Source organism: Salvelinus fontinalis, chromosome 5 (genome assembly GCF_029448725.1).
Source record: "Salvelinus fontinalis isolate EN_2023a chromosome 5, ASM2944872v1, whole genome shotgun sequence".
In the NCBI taxonomy this organism is placed as follows: Eukaryota; Metazoa; Chordata; class Actinopteri; order Salmoniformes; family Salmonidae; genus Salvelinus; species Salvelinus fontinalis.
The window spans coordinates 51903283-51919200 of NC_074669.1; the positions used below are offsets into that span (position 1 = coordinate 51903283).

Here is a 15918-nt window from a genome sequence, read left to right on the forward strand (position 1 = left end):
AGACCGTGGCAAACGGTAAAAGTAATATGAATCAAGGTGAGTGGCGTTTTACTCAAACTTTTACTCCGCTAACCTTGGCTTTAGTAGGGTGGTCGGCACTCTGCTCTCCCCAGTCTGTCTATGGAGAGCGCTGCTCAAAGCTCTTAGTTTAATTTGTCAGCTTTGCCATTTTAAACTCTCCGTAAAACAGAATACGGTTCACGAAAGCACAATCTTTCTGGATTTTTTTTTATTTTTAGAAATGGAACAGTACATTTCAACCACGATATTCTATTTCTATGTTTTCTGTTGTTTGTCTCCCTTACGACCCTTTCAGAAAAAAAACTTGAGAATTTTGAAGACAACTTATAAGAAATATTGATCCTCAAATTGAAAGCGATTGATCAGCTTTGAATCAATTTGGGGGGTTTTGAGAGAGAGTGAGAGAGTAGGAATGGGAGGTGCATCTTGTGTTGATAGCAAGGCCCCAAACCTGATGTATCGGAGAGGTGTGTGTGACTGATGCGTGAGTGGATTATGACAGAGCTGTTTGTTCAGGAAATTCAACTAAACTGAGCACTTTAGATGTTTCTAAATGTTTTTGGATGATGTATTCTGCTTTTTATTGCTTTATATGAAATTAGCGTGAAGAAAAAAAACATTGCAAAATGTATCGCAGAATTTCAGAAAGGCTGCCGCAAAATCGAGCATTTTTGGCCGCAGAAATCACAACAAAAAGATCCTGGAGGGACTGAACAAAGACCTCTGATACGAGCCATACAAAGCACTTCAATCCAAATTGTTTATTTTTTCTGAAAGAATAATCCCTATATCAGTTTATTTATTAAATGACCAATGAGATTAAATCATGAGATGTTTATCCAAATTAATTTCCTCACCCAACGAGGCTAGTCCCTGAATGCCACAGCCTGCCCCGCCCACGCCCAGGGCTCTGAGGTGCGGCCAGCATCGGCCAATGGTCTGCAGGCATCGGTTGCTGAAGCGAGCCGGTTGTTGGCTGGAGGAGAGAGAGAGAGAGAAAGAGAGAGAAAGAGAGAGAAAGAGAGAGAAAGAGCGCGAGAGAAAGAGCGAGAGAGAAAGAGCGAGAGAGAGAGAGCGAGAGAGAGAGAGCGAGAGAGAGAGAGGTACGTTACAATATATGTGTTAATAGTATTCATAAAATAAATGTGTGCTAAGAGTTGCCTCTCACCATGGATGTAGTGGTGCCACCTGGAGGGAGATAATGTCTCTACAGCCTGCTCCTAGAGCCCAGATCACCTCCTGTCCTACAGGGTCTGTGGCACTCCTAGAACAAAAAAACACCAATTCACCATACTTCATGGTATATCAATCTAGACACCCATTCATAATATACACTGCTCAAAAAAATAAAGGGAACACTAAAATAACACATCCTAGATCTGAATGAATGAAATATTCTTATTAAATACTTTTTTCTTTACATAGTTGAATGTGCTGACAACAAAATCACACAAAAATTATCAATGTAAATCAAATTTATCAACCCATGGAGGTCTGGATTTGGAGTCACACTCAAAACTAAAGTGGAAAACCACACTACAGGCTGATCCAACTTTGATGTAATGTCCTTAAAACAAGTCAAAATGAGGCTCAGTAGGGTGTGTGGCCTCCACGTGCCTGTATGACCTCCATACAACGCCTGGGCATGTTCCTGATGAGGTGGCGGATGGTCTCCTGAGGTATCTCCTCCCAGACCTGGACTAAAGCATCCGCCAACTCCTGGACAGTCTGTGGTGCAACGTGGCGTTGGTGGATGGAGCGAGACATGGTGTCCCAGATGTGCTCAATTGGATTCAGGTCTGGGGAACGGGCGGGCCAGTCCATAGCATCAATGCCTTCCTCTTGCAGGAACTGCTGACACACTCCAGCCACATGAGGTCTAGCATTGTCTTGCATTAGGAGGAACCCAGGGCCAACCGCACCAGCATATGGTCTCACAAGGGGTCTGAGGATCTCATCTCGGTACCTAATGGCAGTCAGGCTACCTCTGGCGAGCACATGGAGGGCTGTGCGGCCCCCCAAAGAAATGCCAACCCACACCATGACTGACCCACAACCAAATCGGTCATGCTGGAGGATGTTGCAGGCAGCAGAACGTTCTCCACGGCGTCTCCAGACTGTCACGTGCTCAGTGTAAACCTGCTTTCATCTGTGAAGAGCACAGGGCGCCAGTGGCGAATTTGCCAATCTTGGTGTTCTCTGGCAAATGCCAAACGTCCTGCACGGTGTTGGGCTGTAAGCACAACCCCCACCTGTGGACGTCGGGCCCTCATACCACCCTCATGAAGTCTGTTTCTGACCGTTTGAGCAGACACATGCACATTTGTGGCCTGCTGGAGGTCATTTTGCAGGGCTCTGGCAGTGCTCCTCCTTGCACAAAGGCGGAGGTAGTGGTCCTGCTGCTGGGTTGTTGCCCTCCTACGGCCTCCTCCACGTCTCCTGATGTACTGGCCTGTCTCCTGGTAGCGCCTCCATGCTCTGGACACTACGCTGACAGACACAGCAAACCTTCTTGCCACAGCTCGCATTGCTGTGCCATCCTGGATGAGCTGCACTACCTGAGCCACTTGTGTGGGTTGTAGACTCCGTCTCATGCTACCACTAGAGTGAAAGCACCGCCAGCATTCAAAAGTGACCAAAACATCAGCCAGGAAGCATAGGAACTGAGAAGTGGTCTGTGGTCACCACCTGCATAACCACTCCTTTATTGGGGGTCTTGCTAATTGCCTATAATTTCCACCTGTTGTCTATTCCATTTGCACAACAGCATGTGAAATTTATTATCAATCAGTGTTGCTTCCTAAGTGGACAGTTTGATTTTACAGAAGTGTGATTGACTTGGAGTTACATTGTGTTGTTTAAGTGTTCCCTTTATTTTTTTGAGCAGTGTATATCAGGGGTCTCAAACTCATGGCACGCGGGCCAAATGTGGCCCGTCTACTGATTTAATGTGGCAGATTAAATGCTAGTGTACTTACAGTATATTCTGTAATACTACAGTGGAATACTATATAGTATACTGTAGTGGATTATATTGTATAGAGTGTGAGCACCCCGTGGTGGTAGTAGTCCAGAATCATAACACACGGACTTCTGCCCCATCGACGCGGGCGCTAGTGATAACCCGCAATTTCTAATAACCCATCCTCAACCTCCCGACTATATGTGATTAAGTGCAAATTTTAGGCCCGCACCCGACCTTAACCCGCAAATATAGAAAAGGCACTGTCCAATCAGAGACAGGCCTATGTTTCTGATTATACGTTCCCACATTTTGGTACGCTATTTGTTAGTAAACTTTTCTATAATCAGATACAATTAGATATAGCTTCTCTTGTCATTAATTGTTGCCCTAGAATACTAAATAAACCCATGTTCACCAGAATGTCATAAATCCTGAGGTCGGTAAAATTCTTCTTACGCAGCAAAGATGTTTAGGGATGCAAGAGTTTTCTGTGCTAAATGTCCTAATAACAACAGTTTGAGCGGTTCTAAGGAAATTAAAAAAGGTGTGAATACTACCCAACATGTTTGTGATAAGATTTCAGTTTGACTTTATGATGCTGATAGAGATAGCACCTATAAGATGGTCACTAACTGTCTAAATGTGTATAGCGCCTTGCAATCATCCTCGACACCAAATCCTTCCTGAATATTAGGCTATTGTTCTGGTCCTCCCTTCTATTGATTTTCAACTCATTTTTGCAGCTTTTCTCTTATAGAATTAAACAAAGTTAACTTTTTCTGCCCAAGATCCCGAAAAGCATTTGGCGATTGGAGCGTAGTTAGGCCCTACATCTTAGGCTACACACAAACAGCAGAAAAATACAAATTAAATAAATACAGAAAATGTCCTAAATCAAAAATATACAGAAATAGTACTTCCTGTTTACACTGGCAATTAAACCGCTTGCAGGAAATATTAGACAGGACTCAAACATAACAGGTATTGGTAAACATGAATATAAACTAAACTTATCTGCAGATGATCTCCTGATATTTTTTGCAATAAGTATTGGTCAGGTATATTTTCTGAATACTCTAAAATCTCAGGATATAAAATGAACATGGAAAAACTAAAAAAACTAAATAAATGTTTTTTTGTTTTGTTTTTTTTACTCATGATTTACAGCAGTCTTTAAGTGGACCACAAAAAATATGAAATACTTGGGATACTTAATAAGTGACAACAACAAATATAAAGTTAACTTTATGCCATTACTGAACAGTATGAAAACAGATCGAAATAAATTGAATAATCTTCCCATAAATCTCACAGGTTGAATAAACCTCTTCAAAAGGTTTTGTATTTATTTTTTGTAATACTAATTCATAGAATAAAAAGGAAAGTTTGACATCTTCCGACTTTACGTCCGAGGGTTGTTTTTAACCTTCCAGACTTGGAATTGTATCAAATCGCTACCCAAGTCTTTTACTTGCGACTAAAGAGGAACAATAGGTAACTATTGAAGATGCGCAGCTCAATCCCCAGAATCTTTTTACCTCTCTATTTTAAAAGTAGAAAGTTAAGAACATGAATAACGTCATTGTTCAGAACACTATAACAACATGGAAGAAAGTGAAACGTATTCTACAAGAACCAATATCACTTCCTTAAAACAACAACCTTACGGAACCAATCCTTGGATAGCTTTTCACAATTCACCGATAAATTGGTCCACGTGGAAAACGAAAAGGCATAGAAACCGTAGATGACTTGGTAATAGGAAATACATTTATTTCCATGGATTGCCCAAAGTAGATATTTTCAAATACATGCAACTTAAAAGTTGTATATTACAAAATGTGGATTTGAAATCTTGAGGGAATCCTATTTGAGTCAGAAAAGGATGTCCATATGATCGGTAAGATATACAAAACCTTGCAGAGAGCCTATCCAACTGACAATCTATTAGAAAAATATATAAACTATTGGAACAAGACTTAAAATAACTGATATTGGTACAAGAGAGGGAAAGTTGGAACATAACTAGCGCAACTACAGTTAACAAAAATGTACATTTAATTCAGTATAAAGTAATGTATAGAATTTATTATACAACACACAAAATCCTAACTCTACAGAACAATTTAAGAGTCATGTCTGAAGTGTAAAACTAATAGTGACTCAATAATTCGTGCCTTCTGGGAATGTTATAAAGTCCAAAAGTTATGGGCGGAGTTAGAAAGTTGGCTGTCAGACAGATTAAAAGTACATTTACGTTGTAATACTTCTGTCTGCATATTTCAAGACGTGGCATATGAGAGTGCCTTGAGATAGCCGATGGGTTGGACGATACTTTTGTGTCGAGGCACAGATCTGGGGAAGGGTACAAAAAAAAATGTCTGCGGCATTGAAGGTACCCAAGAACACAGTGGCCTCCATCATTCTTAATATGGAAGAAGTTTGGAACCACCAAGACTCTTCCTAGAGCTGGCCGCCCAGCCAAACTGAGCAATCGGGGGAGAAGGGCCTTGGTCAGGGAGGTGACCGAGAACCCAATTGTCACTCTGACAGAGCTCCAGAGTTCCTCTGTGGGGATGGGAGAACCTTCCAGAAGGACAACCATCTCTGCAGCACTCCACCAATCAGGCCTTTACAGTAGAGTGGCCAGACGGAAGCCACTCCTCAGTAAAAGGCACATGACAGCCCGCTTGGAGTTTGCCAAAAGGCACCTAAAGGACTCTCAGACCATGAGAAACCAGATTCTCTGGACTTGAACCCGATCAAAGATCTCTGGATAGACCTGAAAATAGCTGTGCAGCGACACTCCCTATCCAACCTGACAAAGCTTTAGAGGATTTGAAGAGAAGAATGGGAGAAACTCCCAAATACAGGTGTGAAAAACAGTTATTCCTTTGTCGTTATGGGGTATTGTGTGTAGATTGATGAGGGGAAAAAACAATTGAATCAATTTTAGAATAAGGCTGTAACGTAACAAAATGTGGAAAGAATCAAGGGGTCTGAATACTTTCCGAATCCACTGTACTGTATTGTATTATATATACACACACTAGAGGTCGACCGATTATGATTTTTCAACACCGATACCGGTTATTGGAGGACCAAAGAAATCCGATACTGATTAAATCGGCCAAATTTCTATTTATATATATATATATATATATATATATATATATATATATATATATATATATATATATATATATATATATATATATATATATATATATTTGTGATAATGAGAATTACAACAATACTGAATGAACACTTAACTTAATATAATACATAAATCAAATCAATTTAGTCTCAAATAAATAATGAAACGTTCAATTTGGTTTAAATAATGCAAAAACACAGTGTGGGAGAAGAAAGTAAAAGTGCAATATGTGCCATGTAAGAAAGCTCACGTTTAAGTTCCTTGCTCAGAACATGAGAACATATGAAAGCCGGTGGTTCCTTTTAACATGAGACTTCAATATTCCCAGTTAAGAAGTTTTAGGTTGTATTTATAGGAATTATGACGCGTCGACTATTGCTCTCTATACCATTTGTATTTCATGTACCTCTGACTATTGGATATTCTTATAGACACTATAGTATTGCCAGCCTAATCTCGGGAGTTCATAGGCTTGAAGTCATAAACAGAGCTGTGCTTCAAGCATTGCTAAGAGCTGTAAAGTGCTGTTTGAATGAATGCTTACGAGCCAGCTGCTGCCTACCACCGCTCAGTCTGACTGCTCTATCAAATCATAGACTTAATTATAATATAATAAACAAACAGAAATACAAGCCTTTGGTCATTAATATGGTCAAATCCAGAAACTACTATTTCGAAAACAAACGTTTATGCTTTCAGTGAAATACGGAACCGTTCCGTATTTTATCGAACGGGTGGCAACCCTAAGTCTAAATATTGCTGTTCCATTGCACAACCTTCAATGTTATGTCATAATTATGTAAAATTCTGGCAAATGAATTAAGGTCTTTGTTAGAAAGAAATGGTCTTCACACAGTTCACAACGAGCCAGGCGGCCAAACTGTTGCATATACCCCGACTCTGCTTGCACCGAACGGAAGAGTAGTGACACAATTTCCCTAGTTAATATTGCCTGCTAACATGCATTTATTTTAACTAAGTAGCCAGGTTAAAAAAAGATATACTTCTGTGTATTGATTTGAAGGAAGGTGATGTTTATGGTTAGGAACATTTGTGCAACGATTGTGCTTTTTTCACGAATGTGCTTTTGTTAAATCCTCACCCGTATGGCGAAGTTGAAGTAGGCTGTGATTCGATGATAAATTAACAGGCACCACTTTGATTATATGCAACGCAGGACAAGCTATTTTTGTATTTTATTTTTATTTCACCTTTATTTAACCAGGTAGGCTTGAGAACAAGTACTCATTTACAACTGCGACCTGGCCAAGATAAAAGGAAAGCAGTGCGACACAAACAAAAACACAGAGTTACACATTGAATAAACAAACGCACAGTCAATAACACAATAGAAAAAAAAGTCTATATACAGTGTGTGCAAATGGCGTGAGGAGGTAAGGCAATAAATAGGCCATAGTAGCAAAGTAATTACAATTTAGCAGATTAACACTGGAGTGATAGATGAGCAGATGATGAGAAGAAGATGGTGTGTAAGTAGTGATACTGGTGTGCAAAAGAGCAGCAAAGTAAATAAAAACAATATGGGGATGAGGTAGGTAGATTGGGTGGCTATTTACAGATGGACTATGTACAGCTGGAGTGATCGGTTAGCTGCTCAGATAGCCGATGTTTAAAGTTAGTGAGGGAAATATAAGTCTTCAGCTTCAGTGACTTGTAGATGACCTGGAGCCAGTGGGTCTGGCGACAAATATGTAGCGAGGGCCAGCCGACTAGAGCATACAGGTCGCAGTGGTGGGTGGTATAAGGCGCTTTGGTAACAAAACGGATGGCACTGTGATAGGCTGCATCCAATTTGCTGAGTAGAGTATTGGAAGCTATTTTGTAGATGACATCGCCGAAGTCGAGGATCGGTAGGATAGTCAGTTTTAAGAGGGTAAGTTTGGCGGCGTGAGTGAAGGAGGCTTTGATGCGAAATAGAAAGCCGATTCTAGATTTCATTTTGGATTGGAGATGTTTGATATGAGTCTGGAAGGAAAGTTTACAGTCTAGCCATACCTAGGTATTTTTAGTTGTCCACGTATTCTAGGTCAGAACCGTCCAGAGTAGTGATGCTAGTCGGGCGGGCGGGCGCGGGCAGCGAACGGTTGAAAAGCATGCATTTGGTTTTGCTAGCGTATAAGAGCAGTTGGAGGCCACTCAAGGAGTGTTGTATGGCATTGAAGCTCGTTTGAAGGTTAGTTAACCTAGTAATAACATTAACCATGTGTAGTTAATTAGTGATTATGTGAAGATTGATATTTTTTAATAAGATAATTTTAATGCTAGCTAGCAACTTACCTTGGCTCCTTTCAGCCAAAAGGTCCTTTTGATGCTGCACTCGCGTAACAGGAGGTCAGCCTGCCACGCAGTCTCCTCGTGGATTGCAATGTAATCGGCCATAATCGGCGTCCAAAAAGGCCGATTACCAATTGTTATGTAAACTTGAAATCGGCCTTAATTAACCAGCCAAAGCCGATTAATCGGTCGACCTCTAATGCACACTGTACTGTATTATGTGTGATCGCCCCCTGGTGGTAGTACCTGTATGTGACGGCCTGCAGGGCTCGGCAGTAGCAGCTGGCGAGCCACAGAGAGCGGTCAGTTAGCAGGTTGGGACAATGAGACACCTTGAGGATCAACAGGTTCCCTCCTGTAGCCTTCAGCAAGGACTCCAGACCCTCTTCCAGACAACCCCTGGGAGGGAGGAACAGAGAGACAGACAGAGAGAGACAGACAGAAACAGAAAGAGAGAGAGAGAGAGAGACACAGACAGACAGACAGACAGACAGACAGACAGACAGACAGAGAGAGACAGAGACAGAGAGAGAGACAGAGAGAGAAAGAGAAAGAGAGAGAGAGAGCAACAGAGAGAGAGAGACAGAAACAGACATACAAAAAACAAGTTAATAAAACAATTTTTACTGAATAACCAATTACTCAGTACAGAACGAGTATTGTCCTTGAGTTGAACAAGGCACTGCAGCAATGTATGCCTCTGGAGTTGTCTAAGCAGTAGAATGTTAATAATGCATGGCATTACGCTGTTCTGACCAAGAGAGTCAAGGAAAAATGTTGTACTAAAACATGTTCAATTTGTTTGTGCAAATCATAATAAAATAGAATAAAAGCCATTTTGTATTTATAAGGATAAGAGGGATAAGCGAGCAAGCATGCAAATGCAGTGTGCACACACGCTCATACACACACGCCCACAAGGCTGTGCATACACACACACACACACACGTCAGGAATGAGATAGAACAATGGGGCTTTCTGACTCAGCACATTCTCAACCGGCTACAGTATATAGACTAGGAAGGAGAGATGGGGGGGGGGGGAGAGAAAAGGAGAGATGGGCGAGAGAGAAAAGGAGAGATGGGCTAGAGCGAAAGGAGAGATGGGCACGAGAGCGAAAGGAGATGGGCGAGAGAGCGAGAAAGGAGAGATGGGGGAGAGAGAGAAAGGAGAGATGGGGGAGAGAGAGAAAGGAGAGATGGGGGGGAGAGAGAGAAAGGAGAGATGGGGGAGAGAGAGAAAGGAGAGATGGGGGGGAGAGAGAGAAAGGAGAGATGGGGGAGAGAGAGAGAAAGGAGAGATGGGGGAGAGAGAAAGCAGAGATGGGGGAGAAGGAGAGATGGGGGAGAGAGAAAGCAGAGATGGGGGAGAAGGAGAGATGGGGGAGAGAGAAAGCAGAGATGGGGGAGAAGGAGAGATGGGGGAGAGCGAAAGGAGAGATGGGGGAGAGAGAGAGAGAAAGGAGCGAGAGAGCGAAAGGAGAGATGGGGGAGAGCGAACGGAGAGATGGGGGAGAGCGAGAGAGAGCGAACGGAGAGATGGGGGGAGAGCGAGAGAGAGCGAAAGGAGAGATGGGGGGAGAGCGAGAGAGAGCGAAAGGAGAGATGGGGGGAGAGCGAACAGAGAGATGGGAGAGAGAGAGAGAAAGGAGCAATGGGGGAGAGAGAGAGAGAGAGAGAGAGAGAGAGAAAGGAGCAATGGGGGAGAGAGAGAGAGAAAGGAGCGATGGGGGAGAGAGAGAGAGAAAGGAGCGAGAGAGCGAAAGGAGAGATGGGGGAGAGCGAGAGAGAGTGAACGGAGAGATGGGGGAGAGCGAGAGAGCTAATGGAGAGATGGGGGAGAGCGAGAGAGAGCGCACGGAGAGAGCGAAAGGAGAGATGGGGGGAGAAAGCAATCCAATGTTATTTGTTGCCTAGACTTTACTGCAAAGTCTTGCGGAAAAAAACAATACACTAATATTGCAGTTAACCATGGCAGCCTTTATAATAGAACACTTGTGACCACACACACACACACACATCTAAATATTGCACTTGGGAAAAAAACATCTTAAAGTAAAATGAAACAGGCATTCTATTTTTGCTCTATTATAGTGGCCACTATAGTAGACATCGATCACAAGGCTACATGTGTGCAAAAATAATGTTCACTGAGTAAAAAATGTATAATCCCCCTTCACTCACACAAAAGTGTTAGTGTCGAGCTCAGCACAACAAAAGCAATATCTTTGGGCTATTCTGCAGGTTATTACATTGTAGAACAGATGTCCGCAGGCAGAACGTGTACAATGTGCCAGCATGAGACCCTTTGTTGGCATTATTTATCTCTTTCAGGCAGAGTGTACACCTGGCATACTCATTTTTATCCACTGTATTTATTGAAAGAGGGAAAGCGTGTTGCCTTTTTCACCTCTACTGGCATCCAGCATAAGCCAGGTCCAGCTCCAGCTAAACTTGATCCCCGAATCCACTTGTTTAACAATCAACGCCTCATTTTCACCTAATTCTCTCATTCTGAAAATTAACCACATACTGTAGAGGGAAAACATTAGTTCACAGATAGAAGTTAGTTCATTAGCTAGTTAACATTTCACACAGATTGCCAGGGTCCAGTAAGCAACTAACACCGAGGTAAAAACAGTTTTAAGTTGGATATACGACAGATATTCGTGCTTTCAAACCACTTGAGCCACAGACTCAAAACAAATGTCATGATCTAGGAAAAATTGCACAGGTCTTATTTTCACAATTTGGACATTCATTCGCTTTCCAAAGCTAATAAGTGGAAATGTGAGCAGCATGTTGTATTCCTAGTTGAATTAGTTAGGGAGCGTAAACAAAGTACAAACTTCTTTTACATTCTAATTTCAATAGCTCCTTGGTCATGTGACCTACTGACTTCAAACAAGGTTCAAAATGTCCACTCAGTGGGCCTACACATTGCACACCCTTTAGTTTGTCCATTTTCATATCACACGTTTGTACATACATTTTTCTCACTTTCAAATTTCAATAGCTCCTCGGTCATGTGACCTATTGACTTCAAACAAGGTGCAGAATGTCCACCGTCTACCCTTCTATATTGCACACTCTTTCTGTACTGTAAAATCACACAGTGTAACATACATTTTTAATAGTTTAACATTTCAATAGCGCCACGGTCATGTCAACTACACACCTAAGAAGCGTGCAGTGGATATACACCCATATTGCAAAACCTCTAGTCATGTATCTTCTATGTTGTTGTACATTAATATTAGTTTGACAATTAGGGGGTTCAGTGTTGTGTTTACCCTTTTCTTTAATATTTATCTATAATTGGTAGTTCTAAGTACTTATTTACCCTGTTTATTTTTCCACAGTATTTAACAGCGGTACACAATAGGAGAGAGACGGATAATATCTCCTTTCGTCGTTAATATCAACCATAACGGAAAAGGGCAAAGTACGAGAGTCATGCTATTAATTGTCCAAAACAGGGATGGAGAGTGAGCTAGTGAGGTAGGCTGCAGTGGGTTTGCTGGTCAATACATATACTGAACATGTAACCACATTAATGGTGGCCAGTAAATCAATGATTACAAATGTAATATTGACAAATTAAAACAGAAATTGTAGACTTTTTAATCTTTTCCAACATGTCAACAGACACTTTACTTCAAATAAGTACGACACATTTCACAGTGTTAACTTTCTCTTTATCCCTGGTTGATGTACATGTCAGAGCCTCTTCAGTGTGGATGGGGTATAGCAGACATTTTTCAACAACAAAGACTGCACTTCCAGTTTGTGTTCTTCGCTCTGTTCAACTCTTTTTGACTCGGCACAGCCCATGGAACCGCCGTCGGCATGCAAACCATTCAATCTAAAACAAAACGAAGCATAACGCGTTACCAAATATCAATGCAGTATGACAAACTAGCCATCCATTGTGTTATATCATAAATTGTCTTACATGCCGTCACTGGTGTCAAAAGATTCTAAACATGTTAAATAAAGTTACTAACCCAGTCAGTCTTTGGGCCACATCCAGGTTCTTTATCAGTGGCACACATGAAGCAGTTGTTGGCTTTGAACTCTGAAATCATAGGCATGAACTGAACATATGGCTCTCCCACACAACTATATAAAAATAAAGATTTCACATTTACTGTGAGTGTTTCTCAGCTCCCAACAAGATTTCTATGCCGCAAAGTCAAAATAAACAGAACTAGTTAGTAGAATATGTTTATGTACCAGGGAAAACAAGGCTTTGACTTGAAATGACTTACCAGAGTCACACGAAAAGCTTAGTCTACGAGATTTCAACATAGTAAGGACATAAACGCTTTAAGAGCTACAAACTACGAAGGCTATGGATATGGGAATCTCAGTCTACAGCTAGAGGGTTCTCCTGATTCTTGGAGGGTAGACAAAATGGTAGAAGGTGAGAGGGTGTTATGAAACGGGAGTGCGGTGGCGTGGTGCGTATAACATAATGACACCTGACTGGAGCTAGACTGAAAAGGCATCAATACCGTCCACTCAGCGGGACCTGAGAAAGCAAGAAACTGGAGACGACACTTTATGCCCGACCATAAGACTTACTAAAATGATAACGTTGACTCTAAATTTCAAAGGTTACACAGTCATTGACTACCCTATTGAAGCTTGAGGACTGTTAGAAAGGAGTCTAGGGACCATGGAATATCCTGCGTGGTGAGATTGTAATGTCCTGGAAGGGCTTTACTGTACGAGGGGTTCAGACAGATAATAGTAATCACTGTTTAACTACTCTGTCAGTCAGATACTCTCTTTTTCTCCAAATGACTTCTGAGTGTGCGTATCCACACCTTCTGGTCTCAGGCTTACAGATTTAAGTCTAAAAGCATCAGATGAAAGTAGACAAACATCAGAGTGTGCGATATGAAGGCATAGTCAGTGGACATTCAACCTTGTTTGAGGTCAGTAGGTCACATGACCAAGGAACTATTGACATTTTTAATGTGGAAAAATTCATGTAAAATCATGTGAGATGAAAATGGACAAACTGATGGGTGTGCAATATAGAAGGGTAGTCAGTGGACATTCTGAACCTTCTTTGAAGCCAGTAGGTCATATGACCAATGAGTTATTACAATTTGAAAATGTAAATAAATAATTTAAAATCGTGAGAAATAAATCAACAAAAAAAAGTGTGTGCAATGTGCGTTTACGCCATCGGGTTTGCTACAACAAGTTTTGAAAGTTTTGGTTAAAGTAATGGTTTACTCTTTAATGGTTAACGAGCTATTGAAATTCCAAAAAAAAAAATTGTCACCATGTTGACGGTCCCTAACTGCTGTTGGTGGACGTAAGAAAAACTACAGGCGAATATCTGTCGAATATCCAACCTGAAACTGTCTTTACCTTGGTGCAACTAACGCGTTATAACTTGAGTCATATACCAGTTAATACTATAGCGCATTGGTTAGGTTACTAACGTTAGCACATCTGTTGTAACGTTAGCTAGCTGTCTGACTTTATTAGCCAGCTAATTTTCAAACAAACTCAATTATTTGATCAGCTAAATTGGCTAATGTTGCTCAACATTTCTCTGGCTAGCTAACGGAGAATTCCATCCAGCTACTATAGCAAGATACTTAACAATGCTAATACTTGTTCACCACACTTTCTCCCTCACCTCAAACTTTCCAAATGCCAGTTGTTTTTCGGTTACAGCTCATGAAGTACGCTTCATCACCTTCTCACCCCCGTCTCGGTGGTCAGGCTTCTCACCGACCTCCTCGTTATCGTTCAGGGGTCGCGCTGCTGTAACTGGCAAACAGCCTTTCCACCCTACTGCTGTCTTTTCATAGCGCGCACTGATTCTGTAACTAGCAAATTGGTTGTCTCTTCAGTCTCCTGTTGCATTCTGTTGTTATCTGAACGATTGTCTGAGCCTTTGCTACAGCCAGTATTGCTGCAAACGCGCATCACTCGTTCGCTTACAGCCAGTAGTGATCCAAAGCCCCCCCCCCCCCCAAACTTTTCTCATCAGGTTGACATGATTCACGTAGGTCACCTATTTTGGATTCAAAACGGCACATTCCGCCGTAAGGTGACAAGTTTGCATCCCTGAGAGAGCGAGAGAAATGAGAGATGACGGGGAGAGCGAGAGAAATGAGAGATGACGGGGAGAGCGAGAGAAAGGAGAGATGACGGGGAGAGCGAGAGAAAGGAGAGATGACGGGGTGAGAGAGAAAGGAGAGATGACGGGGTGAGAGAGAAAGGAGAGATGGGGAGAGAACTGCAGACCCCTGCTGTTTGCTGTATAGAGGGAAATCAGTCCATGACACACACACACACACGCCTCTCACCGTGTGCTCTTGAGGTACTCCTCCTTGATCTCCTTCTTGCCCCTCTGTCGTGGTTTCAGGTTCTGGAGGATGAGGGAATGGGTCTGGGTACACCACTGGGACAGTGTACTCAGGAACTGGGACGAAGAGATTACAGTTACTTTTGAGTCATTTAGCAGACGCTCGAAGGGCTTACTGTAACACATATCACAATTATTGCACCTAAACTATCAGCAGAATCGGCGTGCGCGCGTGTGTACCACAGGAGATTGGTGGCAGCTTCGTTTGGGGAGAACGGGCTTGTGGTAATGAACTGGAGCGGAATCAGTGGAATGGTATCAAATGCATCAAAACGCATGGTTTCCAGGTGTTTGAGGTCATTCCATTCGCGCCGTTCTCCCCTCAGAAGCCACCTGCGGCGTTCTGTGCGTTTGGGTCTGTTCTTCCGCGTGTACGATCCGTGTCCTCTACCTTGGAGGAGATGCGGGCGTTCTCCAGCAGCACCCAGGTCCACACGGCAGGGTGGCGGCCCACAAACCTCCAGTCCCTGCAGACCTCCGCGGCCCTCAACAGGGTCTTGGTATCCAGGTAGGTAAAGATACAGAACAGAGCCGCCCTCATCTTCAGTATCTCCGGGCTGATCACCTCGTTGTTGGACCGGGACAGGCTCTTGTCGTGGCGACACGGCTTGTTGTGGCGGTAGCCCCCCTCGGACCGCCCTGCAGGGTCGGAACGAGAGAAAAAGGATAGAGAGGTTAGGTGAAGAAAGAGAGACGTGGAGAGGGTAAAAGAGGGACAGGGATATTAGTCAGGTAGGTAGAGAGGGGGAGGTTAAGAAAGGGGGAGGGTGGTGAGAAGGAGGGTGGGTGGGTAAAGGAAGAGAAGTGCAGCAGGGAAGGAGAAAAGAGGATGAGGAGAGAGGAAGATGGAGGCAGGGAGTTTAGTCAGAAAAATAAATGTGGCGGGGAAAGAGACGGAGGTTAGAGACGCCATCCTGAGTCGCAAATATATATATATATATATTACAGTGGCATTCTACAAAATATCCACAATGTGGTGCAAGCGATCCACTTCACCCTCAAGCACAGATATGAGCATTACCATTATGTACTGTATTGGCCAATACCATGTGACCAAAACCGACTCCAGCACATTTCCATTTCT

At 42.5% G+C, this 15918-nt stretch overlaps 1 protein-coding gene across 2 annotated transcripts in view; it reads right to left on the reverse strand.

The window, feature by feature from the left end:
• Positions 1-15918, reverse strand: part of LOC129855801 (F-box only protein 41-like) — a 113545-nt gene that overhangs the window by 14566 nt on the left and 83061 nt on the right. For both annotated transcript variants that reach the window (XM_055923823.1, XM_055923825.1), the window contains 5 exons: positions 15226-15473; positions 14776-14891; positions 8685-8837; positions 1190-1285; positions 879-997 (listed from right to left, as the gene is read on the reverse strand). In XM_055923823.1, coding sequence (XP_055779798.1) covers positions 879-997; positions 1190-1285; positions 8685-8837; positions 14776-14891; positions 15226-15473 — 732 coding nt within the window. The remainder of the gene's footprint in view (positions 1-878; positions 998-1189; positions 1286-8684; positions 8838-14775; positions 14892-15225; positions 15474-15918) is intronic.